This window comes from Leuciscus leuciscus (assembly GCF_965113295.1).
Source record: "Leuciscus leuciscus genome assembly, chromosome: 25".
Lineage (NCBI taxonomy): Eukaryota > Metazoa > Chordata > Actinopteri > Cypriniformes > Leuciscidae > Leuciscus > Leuciscus leuciscus.
This window is the reverse complement of record NC_138724.1, coordinates 22085323-22107935: the sequence shown is the minus strand read 5'-3', so window position 1 is coordinate 22107935 and position 22613 is coordinate 22085323. Positions and strand designations below refer to the sequence as shown.

The window sequence follows — 22613 nt, the reverse complement described above, 5'->3', positions numbered from 1 at the left end:
TCTTAAATTATCTTCGTTCTTTGGCTTCTCTCAGCAGATATTGATATATGGCATTAGTTGCGATTAATCAGGCACCAGCCCTAGTACTGAAACAACAACTGTAGGGATTAAAACACTCTTTTTCTTCTTCCAGTGGCAACATTTTCAGATTAAGGCCCATCAGCACTGTTCTTATAACGTGCGAGAACTTTAGTGTTATTGGTTACCCATGTCACTTAATGAAGGTTCCAAGATGGTCATCCATCAAGACTCCTGACAGAAAGATCAGGCTGCCAGCGCCATAAAGGAAATTTTACAGAACGCGACATTCCATTATTTTGTTGGCACATTCACCAATAAATAACACTGCTGGCGGCTAAACAGATGGACATTGTGATATCTCATGGAGATTAAGATCGATGAGAGGAACACTTGGTCCTCTGGGGGAACCATCACAATAAATGAAGTAATAGAGCCAGGTCTGGAGATCATGGCTGCCAAAAACACTCTTCCACTGTTGCCATTTTGTCACATTCTGTGCATGCCATGAGGTTGGTCATGCTGATGATGGTACAAATGATCACAACTGTAATCATGGTGTGCATCGGTGCCCTAGATGAAATGAGACAATTGTAATTCTTTATATAAGTACAGTATAATATGTGTTAAGAGCAGAAGCATTTACAGTCCACATTAAAAAATCTGATGATCTGATCAACTTCTTGGTCTAAATCTTCAGGTGGAATACAATTGCTTGCACTCTATTTAAACATGCGGTTGCTGTATTGAAGTATCGGGCACCTTTTACAAGTTATTTTTATGCACTGCCCTGCTACATTTCATTCTTTTTTCATTAAGTTGTTACTCTGCCTCATTGCGTGGCACAAAAGCAATGAGAGAAGCATTTTATTGAGCTCACGAGAATTATTACTGTTTGTGCCTGGAGTAACACGCTCTGTAATCCTCTCCCAACTGTATTGAGTAACTCAAAAGGCACAAACATTTTACAGAGATGTGAATTGCAGTATCATCTCGGTCACTGTGATTTTGCAGAGTAAGACAAGTTCCTTGATCAACATATTTTGTTGATCCTGGAACAACATTCCTGTCTGAAAATGTAGTCCTAACTACCTAAACCTAACCCTACCAATAACTTATCCCTAAAATCAGAGAAAATGTGAATAACACTGATGGTTGTAAGCCTAAACTTGGCATAAAGTGTAAGCTTGTTCCTCATATCTGATTGGTTGATTGGAATGTTTTGTTCCAGGATGAACAAAGATGTTGATCCAGGAACATGTTGCACTTGGTGAAATCGTGTTCACTGTATGATCTCTCTGGTGGTTAAGTTTAAAGTGCCAAGGCAGGTAAAATGGCAGTGCCTGCAGCTAAATTGTTGTCTTCACTGTCCTTTGGTTCTCAATCACATTCACATGTTCAAAAGGACTGAAACTCAAAGCACCTGTTTGTCAGTACAAACTGGTATCACATAAGGTCACCTTCCATTGTCATCAGAAATTTAAGTTACGACAGGCATATTTTTGAAACTTCCCATGAATAAGATAAAAACAAATAGTCAGTGGAGGTGCTTAACTTCCAGAAAATGACTGATGATAATTTGGGACATGTCTAAGTACAGTATATAGCAATAAATAATGTGTACTATTTTGTAATTTTTATAGCATAAAGACAATCAATATATAATATATAAAACATAAAAATAGGTAAAAACATTTTGAGTATAAGAGGGTAACAGTGTTGAAAGGTTGAGTTTAACAAATGCGTGAAACCATTGTGCAACTAGCTGTTTGGGAACTTTTTCAAGTTACCCAAAACCATTAGGAAGACTGATTTCTTTGACCAGAATTCATCGCTGTGACCACCGCTGCTAAAAGGTAGCCTATTCAGAACATTTTCTTTATAAAATGCTTTTCTCAGCATAGTCACAGGGCAATTGTAAAGACTTCCAGAGCTGAAAACATGAGGCAACTCTCCAAACTGGAGAAACCCAAGGGCAGCAGACTCAGCAGGGGAACCCTGGGTTTTACATCTACTGCAGTTCTGCAAAATCCTGCAACAGACAGCTTCATTCTGAATTAAATTGTTGATTTATTGTGTACAGCTGCCTCTTACCTCCTGTCTTTTCCTGCAGGTACATACCAGGGCCAATGGGTGGGCGGCATGCGGCATGGATATGGCGTACGGCAGAGCGTTCCGTACGGCATGGCGGCCGTCATCCGTTCACCTCTGCGTACCTCCATAAACTCTCTACGCTCCGAGCACAGCAATGGCACAGCTCTGCTGACGGGTGATCGGGCACCTGTGGCTGGTGTGGGGGGTGGCGGCGTCCTAGCAGCGGGCAGCCCGGCCGTGTCCCGTGGAGGCTTTGTTCTGACGGCCCACAGTGAGGCAGAGCTGTTGAAGAACAAAAAGAAGGGCCTGTTCCGTCGCTCACTATTGAGTGGCCTCAAGCTGCGAAAATCCGAATCCAAGAGCTCATTAGCCAGCCAACGGAGCAAGCAGAGTTCCTTTCGCAGTGAGGCCGGAATGAGTACGGTGAGCTCCGCTGCATCCGACATCAACTCAACCATCAGCCTTGGGGAAGGGGAGGGCGAGCTGCCGGTGGGCGACGACGACGTAGACGCCACTACCACCGAGAGTTATGGCGGTGAATGGAAAAACGACAAGAGGACGGGCTGTGGGGTGAGCCGGCGTTCGGACGGACTGCAGTATCAGGGCGAGTGGTTGGGCAACAAGAGGCACGGCTATGGATGCACCACATTTCCTGACGGCACCAAAGAGGAAGGCAAATACAAACAGAACATGCTTGTCAGTGGCAAACGCAAGAACCTCATCCCGCTACGTGCCAGCAAGATTCGCGAGAAAGTAGACAGAGCAGTCGAAGCGGCAGACAAGGCCGCTGACATTGCGAAGCAGAAGGCAGAGATTGCACTCTCAAGGTAAGACGCAGGGTTTCACTTTGAATATCTTTGCTTGCTGCTTGTCCTCAAAAAGCACTTGACCAACCTAATGCTAACATACATTCTCAAAGCAAACCAAAGCAATATCCTCATTTTGGGGTGAAAATAATGCTTTTAATTTGCCCCCAACTTCATGATTTTAATAAACTGGCTCCTAAATGGTTCAACGACCAATTTGACAAGCACGGTTTGCACTACACAAATGTTTGTGCAATCATATGCTAAAGTGTTCCTAATAGCACACATACATTTTCCGAATAGACCAAAAATGTTGATGACTCATTTTGCACTACAATGATTTTTGTCCAATCAGATGCTTTATAATAAGTATGTCCTTCCCCCTTAATACCAACCGACTACCAAGTACTTGGTTCATGGTCATGACGTAGCAAAATCTTTTTGAAACAAAGTTTGGGCAGGACATCCTGAAGCGCTCTTCAAAAACAAATAGCCATTATAAGCTTTAGTTACATCACAGCCATGAGCCTATGTACCTGGTTGCAGGTGGTAAAAAGCCAAAAGTAAAAAATGCTGGAAATTGTTATTGTTTCTTTTTTTCGACTGTGAAACAATAGTCGGGCCAGTGTTGCCACATTATGGACCAACAAATAAATACATAAAAAAATAAAATAAAATCAAGGTTCTTTTGAGAGCGCAGGTAGAATATGTGCGTACTATACTGATAATGAAATTTGTCACACTTCGCACACTGCACTTACGCTAGGGTAAACTAAAATATACGTTGAGCTTAAGTGGGAGGGTCGTTCTTAATTTACAAAGCATTTGATTGGACAAAATCTGTGTTGGGCAGGATGAGTCATGAATATTTTCGTCCCATTTTCCTGGTAGAAAAATACTGTAAACATGAAACGAGTATTTGTGTTAAAAGCTATTTTTTTCCAACTCATTTTAGAGTACGTTAGCAAAAATATGGCTTCAGAGCTAACAAACATGGACAAAGTAACCAAAACTCTTCTTGAATGAATGGAGTCTTAAAGTTGATAGCATGTCCCTTAGCATTAGCAAGCACACTCAAACAAACATATGCTTGGACTACACATGTGCTTGTTGACATTAGTGTATAGTTCTACAACATGTATCCTATCGCTTTCTTTACACAGCATCCAAACGAAGGCCATATTTCTAGCGGTGGCTTGGGACCTGTTAAATAGGGCTTGCTGGTGCCGCTATGTGGTGTGGTTGCTAAGGAAACGTGAATGATTTGTGTCGGTGTCAGCGTGGAGAGAGAATACATAAGTCTGGATTCACTTAATGAGAGTCATGTAGATTCTGGGTGTATCAGCAGACTGACTGATGTCTTTATTGATGCAGAGCAACAGTGGCACAATCAATAACATGGACATGTGGAATGTCATAGTCATAAATTGCCTGATGCTGTTAAGGTGTGTGTGTGTGTGTGTGTGTGTGTGTGTGTGTGTGTGTGTGTGTGTGTGTGTGTGTGTGTGTGTGTGTGTGTGTGTGTGTGTGTGTGTGTGTGTGTGTGTGTGTGTGTGTGTGATAAAGTGTTTATGAACCGTATATAGTTTGGTTTAATATTGAATGCTAATTGAAAAAATGCAAGCATTTTTCACCTTGTTGTCTGCCATGTCTCTTTGTTGACGTTGTCTAGAAGAGCAGTGTTTTCCAACCTTTGTTGTCTTAGCACCACTGTCACATCAGAACAAACGCTCCTTCACTGACACCAAAACGAAAATGTGTTCCAACTGACATTATACTGAATTTCCTTTAAAAGGGGAGAAAGAAACAAAATACTGTAATTAATTTCAAAACAGTGCTGTTACTGTTAACTGAGACTAAAACTAATCAAAATCATTTTCTTTAATTTAGATAAAGCTGAAATAATATGTCATTTTTAGATAAACAAACATAGAAAAATGTACAGAATTGCATTAGCAACTAACTGCAATAAAATAAGTTGAGGTACTTAAAGTACTCAAATTAAATACATAAAAATATTAAAAACTAAAACTAATAAAAAAGACAAAAATTAAATAAAATGTAAACTAAAATTAAAATGAAAACTAAAAATATTAAAACAAGCAAATTCAAAATATGAATAAATACTATAGTAGTATAACTAATACTAAAATCATACTGTTTCAAGTGAAAATGAAGTCATCATTTGCCTCATTTTGTTCCAAACCTATGGAACATAATTATGGAACAGCCTATGACCTTTTGAAAAACAGCAATGTGAGATCATGAAATAATCTTTTTTTTTTTACTCAAGTCTCTTAATTGAATCAGTTGATTTGGTACACAAAATGGGTCTGAATGATATTTGACAAATGTTTCAGTTTGTCAACAAACAACTGATTCAGTTGATGTTCAACTCACTGACTCAGTGATCAGCAGTTTACAACTGATATTTATTAAAATATTGATTTAAATTCCTCACAATAAGCTATCAAATGACTTTAGGAGAAAGTCACGTTTCTCGTTTAAAGTGCCCCTATTATGCTATTTTAAAGGTTCCTAATTTTGTTTTGGAGGTCTTCTACAACATGTTTACATGCATTAAAGGTAAAAAAATTTAAATAAACTTTAATTTTCTCATAATATACATTGAACATCAACAAATTTTTTCAATGATTCTTAAATGACTCGTCAGAAGATTCAGTCTCTCTAAATCCCTCTTTTCCGAGAGCCTGCTCCGCTCTGATTGGTCAGATGGCCCAGTTTGTTGTGATTGGTCTACCGTTTACAGCGCAAGTCAGAAACGAAACACCCATTACCATAACTGAACTTCAGCTCCAGAGGCTTCCTAAAACTAAGTGATTATACACACTGTAAAGACAGTAACGATAGCGTAAATTTGACCATATCAATCCGAGTGCGAGTTCGATGATGAAACATTGGCAGAACTAGTTATTCAAGCCAAACCTCAATCGCAAGGACAACTTGAGGAGAGCGTTTCTCAGTGATACACTACTCAGTTTGAGGTACATTATGAAATGTTGCACCTGTAATTCCTCACCATCAGCATTAACAAGTGTATGTCCATCAACAAACTGATGTGTATATTTCTAATTTATTGAGATGTACATGCAGGAAATGTATCAATAACAGCGCATACGTTAGCCAAGCACTAAGGTGAATGACTGATGTAACATTAAAGTTTGTAAAACAAATCTTGCGCCATCCTTTATCATTATTCAAAGTAGCAAGAAAAACAGGCATTTCACATTATTGGACACAATTTTAGGTAATTTTGGGCCCTCAGCTGATTAGCAGTTAGCCGGAGACCTACTCAATATAACACACAAAACTACGTATTTTGAACAAGCGGTAGAAAATATATACATCAATAATTATTCATACTTACAGGTTGTGATTCTGCAAGTTGGTCTAAATAAAGTGGGTACTGTCCCATCTTTAATGAATAGGCGTTTTGTAAATCCCATTTAGACCTCACAGAGATTTGAGAAGCAATCATCAGAAAAATGAACACAACAAAAGGTTATAATTTTTAACTTCACATGAAGTCTAAGTGTTTACAAAGAGAATTTGCTTTAGCAGAGCACAAAACAGCGTCTTCTCGACATGTACACAAGACGAACCGCTAACGGAAATATTCCGTAATATTCGAAAAAAGCATAATAGGGGAACTTCAAATACTTTTATGGTGCTTTTGTGTTCCCCATTCATTGTCATTGCACGGAAAACAGCGACTAGCACAGTCTAACAATATCTCATTTTTGCATTCCACAGAAGAAATAAAGTAATACCAGTTTGGAACAACATGAGGATGAGTACATCATTTTTCCTTTCTAGGTGAACTATCACTTTAAGTCTCGTTTTGTTTTAGGTAGCAAAAGCTAAATCAAAATCTTTCCAAGAACCCAGTGGAGTACGCTGTACGCCCCTGGATAGGAATCACTGGTCTAGTTCAGGTTGTTTAGGTGACACATAGGTCAGCAGAAGAAAAAGGAGATCGAGATTGGGTTCAGGATGAGAAACCAGGAGAAAAACGAGGGTGAGAGAGAATCAGAGATTTCCGCATTATGCCAAGAGTTCTGGAGACTTGCCGGAGATAGGCAGGCAAAATTGGAACTAAGCCAGTTTGCCTATTTATTTTTTTATCACTCTATCCATTTCAACCACTCTCAAACCCTCACAAACTCACAGTAGCTTATTGCCTCACACATGTTGTGGACGTGCACTGTGTGACTCCATGTGACCTGTACAGACATGTTAGGAAATGTGTGTGTAAGCACATATGTGAGTTTATATGCTTGCGCCTGCCTATTGATGGCGCCTACATATGTTTGCATTCATACAAACGTGCATAGGTATGCATTTACTATATTAAGAGCGTCACTCACCCCACAAATCCCACTGACCTCATTATATTCTCAGCAATGCTATCACTACAGCTTAGCACTGCCCCTGCCAACACACACATACACGCATATACACACAGCGCTCTCGCAGCAACCAATGAAATTAAGCTAGAAATGTAGAAATAAATCATTAAATGATTTACACTTTTTTCAGGTTCTAAAGGTATTTTAATTATTACCTAATTTGCAAACTCTTAAGGAAAAAAACATAAATTGAACATGTTAAATTGGAAATGAACCAGTGTTGTTTTAGTTTTATTTATATACTATTATAGTATTTATTAATATTTTGAAGTAGATTTAATTCATTTTAGTTCATTTTTAGTTAATGTAATTTTGTAATGCTGTTATGTGCTTTCATTTATATTTATTTATATATATATACACACACACACACTCAATCACAGTAGCTTATTGCCTCACACATGTTGTGGACGCGCACTGTGTGCATCCATGTGACCTGCTTTGGTAATTGAAAAAATAGTAAATTAAATATATTTATAAATATACATATAAGTCAATATATATTTAGTTAAGTTTTTTTGCCAAAGCAACATTTCACATTTTCGTTTCAGTTTTTTACGTTTATTTTTGATCCAAGATTAATATTTTACTTTACAGTTTTATTTAAACGGAAATTATTTTTAATAAAAAAATTACTCAAAATTGACCCATTTATTTCTTAATGCATGTTTCTGATCTTTATTGTAAATTAATTATTGGTTCATGTTATTCAAAATGATAAAAACTACTGTTGTTATAGTTAAACAAAATCCTATTCCACTGAAATGAAGACCTCGCCATCCAAGATAATATAAAAAAAATTATATTAATATTTTCTTTTTTTTCTTCTTTTTTTTATATATATATATTACTATTTAAAACATATCAGCCATGAAAACATTTGAAGCTTACACATTTGAAACCATGTAATGTAATGTGTAAAAAATTGGGAAAGTTTTATTTAACTTTATTTAACCGTGCAAAATATCAAAAGTCACATGATTTTGTGACATTTACAAGTCAAATTCATGTTTTTCAAAAGAAACATTCACACATCTAACATGTAAAAAAACGCTAACATTTACAAACTGCTTGATGATGAATTGAAGAAAAAAAGACATTCATATTAAACTTGTACTATTGTGTGTTTGTTGATGGAGAGGGTGGATTCTATTTTTTTAACCATACCTGAAACAGTTTACCCTGAATGGATCATTCCTTGGGGTTCGCTGTGTGACCCAAGGAGAAGAAAACAAGAAAAGATTGTTTCGAGGAAAAGCCTAATTGCTCTAAAGGGAGTAATAGTTTGAGAAGAAAGGATTGCTAATGGATTCTCAACCATCAAGCTTACTCTAAAACATTGTTTTTCTCAAAAAAACCTCTCAAACCATGATTTTTCCAAAGCAAGGAGTCATGCCATGCATTGTTATATAATTTTGTTCCCATAAGATCCATTTAAGCAAAAACAGTCATGATCTAGCTTTTCTTTGCAATTTTCCACCCTCTCTTGGACCCTAGGCTTTGACCCTACAAATAAGCTGTTTTTTTCTTTCTGTGAATTCTCTCTTTGCGTGTGAAATGATAAACAGAGCTTTGCAGAGCTTACTGTGGGTTTCATGGCCATGATTCAAGCTTCTTAACACTGAATACGTGTCATTGATGTTTATGCACTGAAAAAAAAAACTTAAGGTACAATCAACTTGGCTGTCTTAAGTAATTTTAACTTAAATGACATTAAACTGACTTAAAAAAAATGAGTTGAATCTCACTTAAAAAATTAAGTTTAAAACGGTTTAACTTATTTTGATGAGTTGAAGTGATGTAAAAACATATGTTGCCATGATTTATTGATCATGTCATTTTTTTTTACAGTGTGGCCGGTCATCCGCTGGTAGTTCAGAACTGTTTTTGCAACTTCGTTTTCGGGGAGGAACTTTTGAAGAATAATTGAATCTTTTAGTCCAAAAGATTAAGAAAAACTTGATTTCTGATAAATATAGTCCTTTTTAAACTATACTTTTATCAATTTAAAAAGGGTAGTCTAGAAAAGGTCCATCAAGATTTGCCATACAATTCCAAAATATACAAATACAAACACTTCCGGCCAAAATGTACGCAGACACAACACATAACAGGATGTAGGATAGACTAGTGGAGATCTAAACGACTGAGAAGATCACATAACAGTTAATCTGATTAGCTCGCTAGGGTCAACCTGGTCAAAGTAGCTACTACAGTAGACCTGCTAACACCGGAAGCAACCGTGACTCATCTGCAACTTAAAGCTTTGTTCTGGTGGTCACGGGGCGGCTTATTTGGGCCATCCATAGGACGTCTTAGTTGTCACAAGAAATCCATCTTTGGACTTTGTTACAAATGTGTCAGTATATTATTTGATCAAAAAGTGACCACCCACTTTTTCAGAGGCTCTGGTTCTGGTATTGTTCCCATTTATTTTCTTAACATTTCACACACACAAAAACAACAACACAATTTTCAAAACCTTGAATTCATCCAATCAGCTCTGAATCACAACATTTAACTCTAAATAAAATGATTCACATTACAACATTTGATTCTGAGAGACATTATTATTATATACTAAATTTACATTACATAATATACACTATTATTATAAACAAATTAACTGAGCAAATGAGCACTTATCCTATGAATCTTTTCGAGTCAGAGAATCAACAAAACCACTAACATAAAATCATTGGTCACATATAAAATCATCTATAGGTCATTGTGAACAAATTAACTTCTCATCCTATTAATATTTTTGAATAATGTAGAAAATAAAAAACCACTAACATAAAATCACTGACTTTAAGTAATTATGAACAAATTAACTGCTCAATATGAATATTTTTGAATAATGTAAAATAAAAATAAAAACGCTAATATAAAATCAGACTAAGTCATTATGAACAAATTAACTGCTCATCCTATGAATCTTTTGGAATAATGTAAGAAAAATAAACGCTGACATATGAAATCTATGACTATAAGTCATTATGAACAAATCCAACTACTCGTCCTATGAATCTTTTTGAATAATGTAACATAAAAAAAATCTATGACTATAAGTGATTATGAACAAATTAACTACTCATCTTATCAATCTTTTCAAATTGTGTTATAAAATCAACAACAACAAAAAAAGGCCAGATCTAAAATCATTCACTATAAGTCATTATGAACAAATTAACTCTGTTCTAACTGAAATAGAATCAACAAAAATGCTAAGATATAAAATAATTGACTGTACTGCAAGTCATTGGCTAAAATTATTAAATACAATACTTTAGAAATGTGCAACAATATATACAAATATAAAAGTAAATTGAGAGTGTAGAGAGACTGATTTGATTACCTCAATCTCAATACTTCATGGGACTGAGTCTCATTTAAGACAGACGCCACGATCCACTAATTGATGGATCTTGGGGTATTTTACTCAAATTTGGACAATAAACAGATTTTAAAAATATTGACTTGTGGCTTCTAAGCATATCGTCATTGCTTGATCACAGAGATCAAGGTCGGTCTGAGTTGAAAGTTTGGCATCTTTGTATGGAGAAAATGAATGAGATTTTTACTTATGGAACCAGATTGTTGTGTTGTGCTGTATTGGCACTGATGCTTAAACGTGGATGGTCATACTGTATGTTAATGTGCTTGATTTTGTTTTGAGTTTTGATGTCATAAACATTGTTTCTAATTGACCCACACCATTATCTCTGAGTGGACGGGGGCGAAAGCTTTGCATTGTGAACATTAGCATATATTAGCTCTTTTTATGTAAAAAATGCAAGAAAAATCCTGTTTACCATTATAAATGCCTTTAAATTAAGGTGACTGGAAGATCCATCTTTTTAAATTGATGGTGTAGTTGCACTGTAGGTTACGGATGTGTGAATGTGATCCTAAAAAAGAAGGCCGGGTGTTCAGATCATTTAGTAAAGTCACGCGAGTAGGAGAATGTGAATGAGAGGCAGGGCTTTAGAAAAAAAAGAGTGCGTGTGTATGAAAGAGAGTGAAAGAAGCGATGGGAGGTGCCTGCACGTGTCTGAGTGTTGAGAGGAAGGACGGAAGAAAAAAAGAGAGTGAGAATCTGTGTTAGCGTCAGAGAAGGGTGAGAGAGTTTGCACGTGGATGAGTGTTAAATATATGTTTAAAGAGATAGTTCACCCAAAAATGAAACTCATTTGATTCAGAATGCTGGTTCAAATCCATATGATTTACTTTCTTGAGTGGAAAACAGAGTCATATTTTAAAAAAAATATCCTGGCTACTTTTTTCTCTCAATCTAATGAAAGTGAATGGGGATTGGAGATGACAATTGACAATCTATTTTTTAAACAATTGACAATCTATTAATTGACAATTCAATAAATAATAATTTAAATATATTTTTTCCAATGACGTATGAAAAAGTAACTTTATTGAAGATATACTACAGACCAAAGGTTTAATGTTTTTTTATGCTCACAAAGGCTTCATTTATTTGATCAAAAACACAGTAAAAACAGTAATACTGTGAAATATTCTTACAATTTAAAATAACTAAATATATTCAAAAATGTTTCGAAATGTAATTTATTCCTGTGATGCAAAGCTGAATTTTCAGCATCATTACTCTTTAGTTTCACACGATCCTTCAGAAATCATTCTAATGTTCTTATTATTATCAATGTTGAAAACAGTTGTGCTGCTTAATATCTTTGTGGAAACAATGATTCCTTTTTTTTCAGGATTCGTTGATGAATAGAAAGTTCAAAAGAACAGCATTTATTTGAAATAGAAATCTTTTGTAATAATGTCAAAGTCTTTACTGTCAGTTGTTGACAAGTTGTTGTTTTTTTTTGCTTCTTAAGTCAATGCATCATGTTTTAAGATATATATATTTTTTTTTTTAAATGAGAAGCTCATTTGAGCAAAAAAAAGAGTGGCCAGGTTATTCTTCAGAAAGTTTACTTTATGTGTTCAGTGGAAGAAAGTAAGTCAGTTGGGTTTAAAACAACACAAGGGTGAATAAATGAACCCTTTTTTTGCTGAACTATCCCTTTAACTGTGTGAGTTAGCGGGACTTGCTGTGAAACAGCGTTTAGTCTCTGTTTCCATCAGAAAGTGTGTAGAAACATTGCTACTGTTCAGCAGTATATAAATAGAACGGTAACCAGCACAGCTCGACCCAGACTCACAGCGCCTATGGATCAGGATCCAGAGTGTGTGTGTGTGTGTGTGTGTGTGTGTGTGTGTGTGTGTGTGTGTGTGTGTGTGTGTGTGTGTGTGTGTGTGTGTGTGTGTGTGTGTGTGTGTGTGTGTGTGTGTGTGTGTGTGTGTGTGTGTGTGTGTGTGTGTGTGTGTGTGTGTGTGTGTGTGTGTGTGTGTGTGTGTGTGTGTGTGTGTGTGTGTGTGTGTGTGTGTGTGTGTGTGTGAGACCATATAATTTAGAAGCCCTCTATTAGTGAATGGACGTTTCTCACATCCAGCCCTCACTCTCTGACTGTACTCTCAACACCTCCAGAAGCATCCCACAATCCTCCTCTCATTCTCCTCTGTTATCTAATTGTTTGTCCTTTTTATACCCCACGCCATCTTATTCTCTCCCTCACTTTCTCTCCTCTGCCGTTGCCAGGACAACCGGCAAGGCACGGGGTGAATGCAATCCTAAGATCTCTTCATCCGACCTGCCTCGCCGTAGCTCACCGTCACACACTCGAATGCTCTCGCGCCCACATGTTCTGACCACACCACACACGCTATAACCCCATTTAAACACACAAACACACTTTCTTGCACAAACATGCACTTGGTTTGGCTGGCTGGGTGAAGACAGCCTAGAGCAGAGAGGAAGAGGGTGCAATCGATGAGCATCGACATGCAATACTGCACCAAGACAGCCACTGCACAAACAAGCAGAGAACGAGAAGGGGGGAAAAGTTCAGTGAGAAAGGGAGAGCATCTTCATACCTGGGCTTTGTGTGGTCCACTCACATGAATAATCTCTCTGTGGCAGAATGCAAAACATCAAGTCTGTCGAAACAACAAGTGTTCATTAAAAATCTGAAAATAAGTACAATTAAGTATTTTTGTTTTATTTTCCAGCACAAGTATTATATTTGAATATTTATTCAATAGCATATACTGATATTTGAATAATTTATTAATTATCTAATAATATAGGTATTGTTATTTTAGAATAATTTAGATACGATTATAGTTTTTATCAATTTTTCATTTGCATTTTAGTTTTAATTATTTTAGTAAATCAAGTGAAACTAAATGAAAATGTGAAATAAGTTTAAGCTTTATAGATTTGATTTAATTTCAGTTAACATTTATTTTATTTCAAGTAACGGAAATGTATTTATGGTTTTAGTTTCAGTTTGAGTTTTATTTAACTATAATAACCCTGATTAATACAACTTTAATTAAATGATTAAATTAACTACTACTACTAGCAAACAATTTCAAACTAACTAAAATTAAATAATGAATCATTTAATGTCAAAATGTACTCAATAAAAAATTACATTTTATTAATAATTTCATATTTTTTATGAAATTAATCATTTTAATAAATACAATTAAATAAAAAATACTTATAATAAACTAAAAATAAATAAATAAATAAATAATTCATTAATATATTATTTTGCCAATAATGTATCAAAGTAATATTTTCCTATCGTGCACAATTTTGCCTCTCAAATCAGTTCATCTAATTTTATATTTACTGGAAAACTGGGCAAAAATACTGATTAAGAAATGATTTGTTTTGCAGTACGCAATCCCACATGTCAGCATGATGCTGTGCGTCATCATCATGCAAAGTCGAAGTCTCGATCGCACACAGTTAAAACAGAAGGCTGTGATGAATGGGGAATCACACATTAAAAGGCGAGGTTGTGAACGCTAGCTCTCTTTTATTCTCTTAGACACAGAGCACATTGATTTCCTCAGTGAATTATTTAGCAGCCGAAGCAAGCACTGTTGCCTGTTTTTAAGGTGAAGATGCACAGGGCAACATTTTGGGCAATGTTGCCGGGCAATGTTGCCGTCAACGGGCAACCAGATGAGACACAGGGCCCACGACCGATAAAAATTATCCAGATAGAAATGTATTGCTCATTTTCAATGGGAAAGTGCCCAAGCAACAATCGCTCGACAAGATTACACAGCAACATTGCTCAAAAAGTTGCCCTGTGTATCATCACCTTTAGAGGTCCAGATGGGAATTAGCAAACAGTACTTGTGTATTGTAGAAGATAATTGTAACATTTTGGAAAATGTTTAGCCTGAAGCTTTCAAATTTTGCCTCAAACTAAATAAAAAAAGTTCCTGGAGAATTCTGCAACCATTTGACAGCATGTGATATTTACATTTAAATGTGGGTATTTAAACTGCAGTAAAGTTGGTTTTACAGATCATGAAGTAGAGTCTTGGCAATTTCACAGAGTTAAAACAAGTTAGAATTACAGTGTCAGAAAGGCATGACTCTGTGGAGTCCCGAGAGCGTCTCTCGGAGTGAGGATGTGTGAAGCTGTGTAATTGTTTGCCTTCACCCTGTATTTATCGTCAACCCTTGGATAATCGGAGTGTCACGATCTCGGTGAAGCATGTGCCTTATAAACTTAATGACCAGATTGATCATTGGCTAAACCATGTACTTATGTGCATTTCGCTGTGGTCTGCCTCGTAAAGCAAGGTTTTCCCAGATAAAAACCAAACAACAAAAACACCATCCATAAAACATGATAAAACTATAATGGTAAGCCTATACTTATGTATACTTTTGACTGAAATTTCAGTGTAAAACTTTCTTTAATGTGACATACCTTTAACCCCCATGTTGTGTTCGGGTCATTTGGACCCAAACTATGCTATTTAAAGTTATCGCGTTGGAATAAAACTTACTGACTTTACTCACCCAGGGTATAACTACCTCACCCAACAATTTTTGAGAATTTTTCTATTTCTTTGTGATTATTTCACTCACCTTGTTACAACTTGTGGTGTTCCTGGTAAAAAATTAACAGCCTATAAAAAATTGCTTATAAATCTCTCATTATTCTATATTATCACCATATATTGGATTCAATCTTTTTGTCAACTTGTTTTCTTTCAATTAGGACAGGTTTTGTATTTCTTTTTGAAACTGATTGATCGTAGGCTTCCTTTAACTGAGCTTATGCCCCTTTTTTGACCAAAAATAAAAGCATTATTTGTTGTGGGTAATTTTGGCATGAATGAATGGGGGAAATGGAAAATAAGATAAACATTTAGTGTTCAGGAGCATGTTAATCATGTTCATGTTCACATATTAACATGAGTGCTTGCAAAGATAAAAGCCTCAGACCTGTGCATGCATGGATACACACACACACACACACACACACACACACACACACACACACAATCATGTAAACAAACAAACTATTTTGAGTATTACTGGCTTTCTTTTTCACAGAGATGAACTCTATCCTCAGATCAATGAGGCCTACGATCAATAAGTAACATAAATACAAAACCTGTCCTAATTGAAAGAGTAATTTTTTTACCAGGTACACCACAATACTTTTTGCCATTTTGTACAATATAAAAGCTTTTCAAAACAAAGTTCCTGGTTAAATATTAAAAGCACACTGGTGTGATAAACAGTGAAAAGAATTTCCACATTTTGTTGAATATTCACAAATTTATCCACAAATAATTTTTTTTTTTCACTCAAAAACTGAGGTGCATAAGCTCAGATCAACGAGGCCTATTATAAATCAGTTTTAAAAAATAAATACAAAACCTGTCCTAATTAAAAGAAAACAAGTTGACAAAAAGATTGAATCCAATATTTGGTGATAATATAGAATAATGAGAGATTTATAAACAGTTTTTTGTTAATGTGTGTTACGTACCAGAATGGAGCCAGAATGAGAGTTTGCAAAAAAACATGCTTAAATATCAGAAAAAGGAAAAAGAAAGACTTTTCAGAGGAAAAGTAATTTAAGAATTCAAAGGCATGTTTTTATTTGTAATCATGTGTGTAATCATTGGTGATTTATTTACAATAAGACCAGGAACTTGCAAGTAAACTGGCTAAATTTGACTTTAAATGTCCCTGGTCCCTAGATTAGCTTTTTAGCCTATAAAGATTTAACATTTTGTCTCAAACATCCCTGAAATAGTTTCTGGATAAAGTTTTGATAAAGTATCATTTAACCACAGCATGTCATATTTACATTAGAACATGTTTATTATATATTTTGAATTTAATGACAACATAAAATACATTTTAAAATGAATAAATACACATGTGTGTGTGTGTGTGTCTTTAGTTGTCAAATATTTGAGTTTAAAACTAAAGTGTGTAATTGTTTCAGTGTTAAAAAGCATCTTTTCAATTCCTTTTGGTAACCCTAGTGGTTCATAAACTAAACACTTCAACTTAAATGCAAGACCACCAGCCCTGTCCTTTTCTAACCCTGTCTTTCTCTCTACATCTAAACCGCTTTGGCCCGGACCGCAACATCCACAGGACAGCTCACGCCAGAGGGAAAGCTGACGCCGCGACAACGGCAGCGCAGAAAGCCCAGGAAGAGAGCAGGCTGGCCCGGATCACCGCCAAAGAGTTTTCCCCTTCTTTCCAGCACAGAGGAAACAGTGAGTGCAACCAGCCGAGTCTGGAGACTAAAAATAACTGGGACTTCAAACTGTTTGACAGTACGACTAAGCTTTTACGGTTCACTGCGAATGCTAAATATGCCAATTAGTTAACTTTACAAACACTCTCCAACCGTGATTTAAAAGCTGTAAATATTATTCACCGATTCTCTAGATGACTTACAATTTAGTGCTTGCGAGCAGCAAGAGGTAGATGTACACGTTAGTAATAGCTCAGTGTAGGAACAACAGAGTGACGGTGAAAGCGTCCATGTGCGTACGTGTAGGTGCCGGATGGGTTCAGGGCTGTAGGGGTCAATGCTCCTACCGTGCCGTGCGGGGGGAATGAGTGATAGAAGAGGCAATAAGAAGATAAGGGGAGGTCAGCGCTGACCTTTCCGACAAGCCCACGCGAAGCTAGCCGACATACACAATGAAATTTATGCATGCACACACAATACCCACACACACATATTCACACCACCCACACACATAAACACACATACTGTAAACGCAGTCACTCTTTCGGTCGCTGTCACACCCCCACACATTGGCAGAATTTATGCCAATCCCATCACAAAACACCCCTTTACAGGAGAGCTATAAGCACACACGCTGTGCTGGATCAGTGTATGAGACCTCCTGGAACGGTTGATATTTCTAAATGATAAATTTACGTCATGTGATGACCTTAGAGATGTTAGGACAAACTTGGCTGAGATGTGCTGACTTGCAACAGATTTGTAAATTATGTTTACAGTTGCAATACAAGCCTTTATAAGGTTAAGTTGAAAGTTATGTACGTACAGGCGCATAGGGATGAAATCTTCATTCTCATTAGCCGAGCTGATTCGAGCAGCCATGGTGCTGACTCAGGAAAGATTTGATAAGTTAAACTGTACTACCAGGAATGGTTCATGTGCTTCAAGCAATCAAGCGAGGTACAGGAATAATTCACCCCCAAAATAAAAAATCTGTTATGATTTACCCTTATGTTGTTCCAAATCCACCAACTGAGCTGTTATTTTTTTCCTGTGGAACACAAAAGGAGAATTACTGAAGAATCTTCTTGCCGTTCTTTTTTCATATATCTACAGCTTAAAGTGACCATACCATCAAAAAGACTATAAAAAACATAAGGGAAGCACAAATATTAAAATTCTGGCTGATATGATAAGCTGATAGTTGTTTTCATGTCTCATAGCCATTAACTGATTAATGGTAGATATCAACCATTCTAACCATTTTGTCTTAATAAAATACTCCAAATTCATTTTAAATCCTAAAAGTGAATTAAGACAGATGGAAGCTTCTTCAAGAGCATGTTCCTATCCCATACACCCCCTTTTCAGTACATTTCAAGCATGTGGCATGAATACATGTTTTAAAATTAAAACTTAGACTTGTCTCTATGTCTTCGTGTAGGAGTGGAGTGCCAGCGACCCAAACAGCAGAACTCGAGTGAGAACGATGTAGAAGTGATCTCCAGTGGGACTGCGGACAGCACTGAGCTCTATATGAAGGGCTCCACACCTCCAGACCTGACCCCAGACGTGAGCCCTACTCCCAGCCGGCCCTCCACACCTCCCCGAAGCCCGACCACCAAATCTTCCCACCGCACCAAAAATGCCCGCTTCCTGCGACAGACTGCAGTGGACGAGGAGCGCGGGGGAACGCAAGAGATCCAGGTGCTGATGGAGGGGAGAGGTGGTGGCGGTTCGGGTGGAGGTGGAGAGTACCTGAGGGCTAACAGCTGGAGTGAGGACAAGCGTGCCTCTCGTGGGGGCAGTAGTAGAGGCGGTAGTCGTGGCAGCAGCCGATCTACAACCCCTTCTGTACAGGACGAGGTGCGGGTTGGGGCGGCACGGGCCAACGGCCACAAGCACGCCTCCAATCATAAGCCTCGAGACCACAGCTCCTCCAATCATAAAACGCCACGGGAAAGAAGGCCAGACGGACCCTCTGCTTCCTGGACGTCTCAGCGGGTACAAGGGGACAGTTTGGCTCACTCCCGTCTCCTAGAGCAGGACGAGGAAAAACTGAGCAATTATGAAATGGAGATGAGGCCGTTACAGCCAATGGACTCCCATAACTCCCAGAAGCCCTATGGGCACGGGGAGGAGAGGCCTGGTCACTCGGAGTCCAGAGCACATACACTACAGCGACGAGGTAAAAATCGCGACCGGGAGCGGGACGTTCGTGATGCCTCAGGGCCCAGGGATGCCCGGGAGGGGCCGGCTCCAGACTCAGTGCAAAAGTTGGACAGTCTACGAGTGGGGGAAAAGTTAGAGGCACGGCCCCTCCGCAGGGACCTCACACTCTCACCCCCACAGAAATCCCCACCTATTGCACTACAGCACGAAGACGAGAATCAGTCTCAGCTCAAAGTGAACTCGGTAAGTGAAGATGCACTACACTGAACACAGGGAGAGTTAACCCAAAATGAAAAGTTCTGGTATAATTTACTCACCCTCAAGTCGGTCCAAATCTGTTTGACTTTCTTCTGTGCAACACAAAAAGAGAAATTGTTAAAGACTCAAGCTTTAAAGACAGAAGCTTTAAAGCTTTAAAAAAGGACGCTAAACACCATAAAAGTATGGTAAAAGTGGCCCTTGTGAGCTCTGAGTGAGAAACAGATGATGGAATCTTATGGCAGGGGTATCCAATCCTGCTCCTGAAGGGCTAATATCCTGCAGTGTTTAGTTTCAACCTGGCTCAACTCACTTGCCTGGACATTTCTAGTAACTCTGAAGACCTTGATTAGTTCAGGTGTGCTTTATTATGACTGTATCTAAGACCATGTTTACATCTGATAATTAAGGAGCATTTTCGTCAATCCGATCTCAAGTGGGCGACGCCAAATACGAAGAAATCAGGACAGAAGTGGTCAAAAATTGACAAAAGAGACTGATTAAAACACCAGGTGTAAACGGGAATGTGTCTCCCTTGTCTACTTGTGAGCCGATCGACCAAAACGCATAAGCTCAACAGGATTGTGGCCCTCCAGGAGCAAGATTGGACGTAACAATTTTATGGTGTTTTTGTATCCATTCATTGTATTTACAAGGACAAAAGTGACAAGTACAGACTTCAGAATGTCTCTTTTTTTGTATTTCATGGAAGAAAGAAAGTCATATGGGTTTTGGAAAAACATGAGGGTGAGTAAATGACAACAGAATCTTAATATTTGCCCAATAAATTGTGCAATAAAACACTTGAATATTGAATCATAACATTTTATTATACTATATTAAAACAGATTGAATACATTTCTAATCAATTGCAACCGCACCAGATGTTCTAGTATGCATCGGTGCCTGAGAACGCATGGGTAGGAAGAATAATCTCCACAAACATAGAGTAGGCGTTCGGAGTCCCAATGGAACATAGGAGCCGACAACAGCCCAAGACACATAACCTGCACACATATCCAAACTTCAAACTGTCCCCTTCCACTGCCTAGCGGCCCTACGATCTCTTGCTGCACTAAGAACACCTTGGTAACAGCAAATTGGCAAAGTGGCTCCTTCCACAACGCAGCCCTGCATTGGCTGTCCCACACTCTGTTGCTAGGGAACAGCTTATGCCTTGCTCAGGTTGTGGCCAATCAAATGACAAGACTGAGTTCTAGTAAGGAGGGGGTTTATGTTTGTAGCTGCAGAGAGGCAAGCAATGCAGCAGACTTGTGTAAGACAGGTTAACATGAAACAGAAACACATCGGCACAATAGCTAGTCCTACTTCAGGAATTAACAAACACTGTCAATGCTTTTAACAACATTTATACATTCCCGAGATATCTAAACAACTGGTTAGCTTAGCACAGCAGGAAGAAGAACAGGTCCTAAACAAGGCTCAACTGTCTGACCATACAATAAAACAACTGTGGAGAGCAAAATGTGGTTGGTTAACAGGAAGATGCGCTAAATGTGACTGTGTAAGATATGATTGTCCTAATTCAATGTGCAAAATCAACGCTCACGGCATCTTCTTAACTGTACTGTGTCCGGTTCGCTTGTCACAGCCTAATTTCATGCCTCACATGTGTCTTGCATGTGCAGCGCGCGTGTCCCTCTGCTCAACGGTTGTAAACATTGTCCACGATACGCTTACATGAGCCCATTAATTACAAAAGCGTGCTCGACAAACGGAGCTCTTTGCAAATACGTTCGTCCTTACGAGGGCTGGCACAATGCAGTACAGACTCTCATTTCCATTCAGATAATACCGTATCTCTCCGGTGAGCCGAGGGGAATGGAATAATCATGCAGGCTTTCTTTAAACACCCACTGTAGTGTGCAAGTGTGTTTTGAAGTGAATCTAGGACTCTAGTATGTTGACTGCTTAATACACTGAAGAGGAAATTCACTAAACAGTTGCACAACTTTAGCATGTGATATTTCAGCGCAATTTCACAGCGATATTCACGCAACAGCTTGAGTATTTCAGTCGTTGTCTTTCTTTATCACTGCAAACACGCTTGCTTTCTATGCAAATTAGGTTTATAGAGTGCAGTGTATTCACAAAAGTGAGAACTACTTGCACTAATGTTAATTATTTGCAGCACTCCCACAACCAATGTAAGATTGAGAAGAGCGCTATAACCAACTAATATCCAGACACAGAGTGTAGTCAAGTGCACTTTTGGGCATTTTAAAGAGCTTGTTTAGGGGCCTAGACTGTAGTTGTAATGCAATGCTGTAATGTCCCAGGAAAGTACACCTGACAGCTGCATAACTCCACAACATGGCAATTTTGGTACAAACAATTCTGACTATAGACGTTCATAAAAATCAGTAAGGTTTGCTGTGATTATGTGTAGGGTAAAACCCAAAATATACTTTGATTTTAATGCATACACTATGGTTTGTGAGTGACGTAAATTTCAACATCAGCATAGTATGCGCATATTATACTGATTAGACTGATTTTTCTAACCGTGCATAATCTGTAAACTCAGCTTGAGAACCCCATTGATTTTGTTGTAGTTGTTGCACTAATTAGTTTGTCTACAAGGTGCTAAAATTGTGCCAGCCTATTGTTTCAAGGTTAAAAAAAGAAAAGGAAGAGACGGAACGATGTCAACAAACTACTGGAAACAGCAACAACAACAGACAGCCGCATTTACAAGCGCTTGTGTGAGGGGGTTAAGAGATATCTGCAAGTAGTTTGCAAAAAGAGTACAAAGAAATTTGTATCTGTCATAACTTCTGGAGAGAAATAGCACAGATTCTGGACAAGGTTGAAACTTTCAAGTGGGCATGTTTCAAGCGATTTACTTGATGCGTTTACTCTGTGATACTTAGAAAAGCTATGCGTTCGGCTGCATCCATACATTAAGCGTTCTCATCAAAACTGAAGTTTACTTTAAGCTTGAGCAACTTGCATAGGGTATAGGCTATGCTAGCTGAATGCTAAGCTAGTGCACTAAGTGATTAGTTCACCTACTACAAAAATGGTTTTACTATTGTTTTTGCTTCAGACATTAATTGTCATAATTTAGTTTAGACTAAAGTTAATTGGTAGGATTTCTAATCAGGCACTAAATAGAGTACTAATTAAAGGCTCTTTCAGCAAATTAAATCATTTTGGGGTCCTTGTTGTATTATTAGAAATTG

At 37.7% G+C, this 22613-nt stretch overlaps 1 protein-coding gene across 1 annotated transcript in view; it reads left to right on the top strand.

The window, feature by feature from the left end:
- Nucleotides 1-22613, top strand: part of jph3b (junctophilin 3b) — a 35469-nt gene that overhangs the window by 10387 nt on the left and 2469 nt on the right. Inside the window, exons 2-4 of the mRNA XM_082160191.1 lie at nt 2132-2939; nt 16872-16996; nt 18422-19392. Of these exons, the coding sequence (XP_082016317.1) occupies nt 2132-2939; nt 16872-16996; nt 18422-19392 (1904 nt within the window). The remainder of the gene's footprint in view (nt 1-2131; nt 2940-16871; nt 16997-18421; nt 19393-22613) is intronic.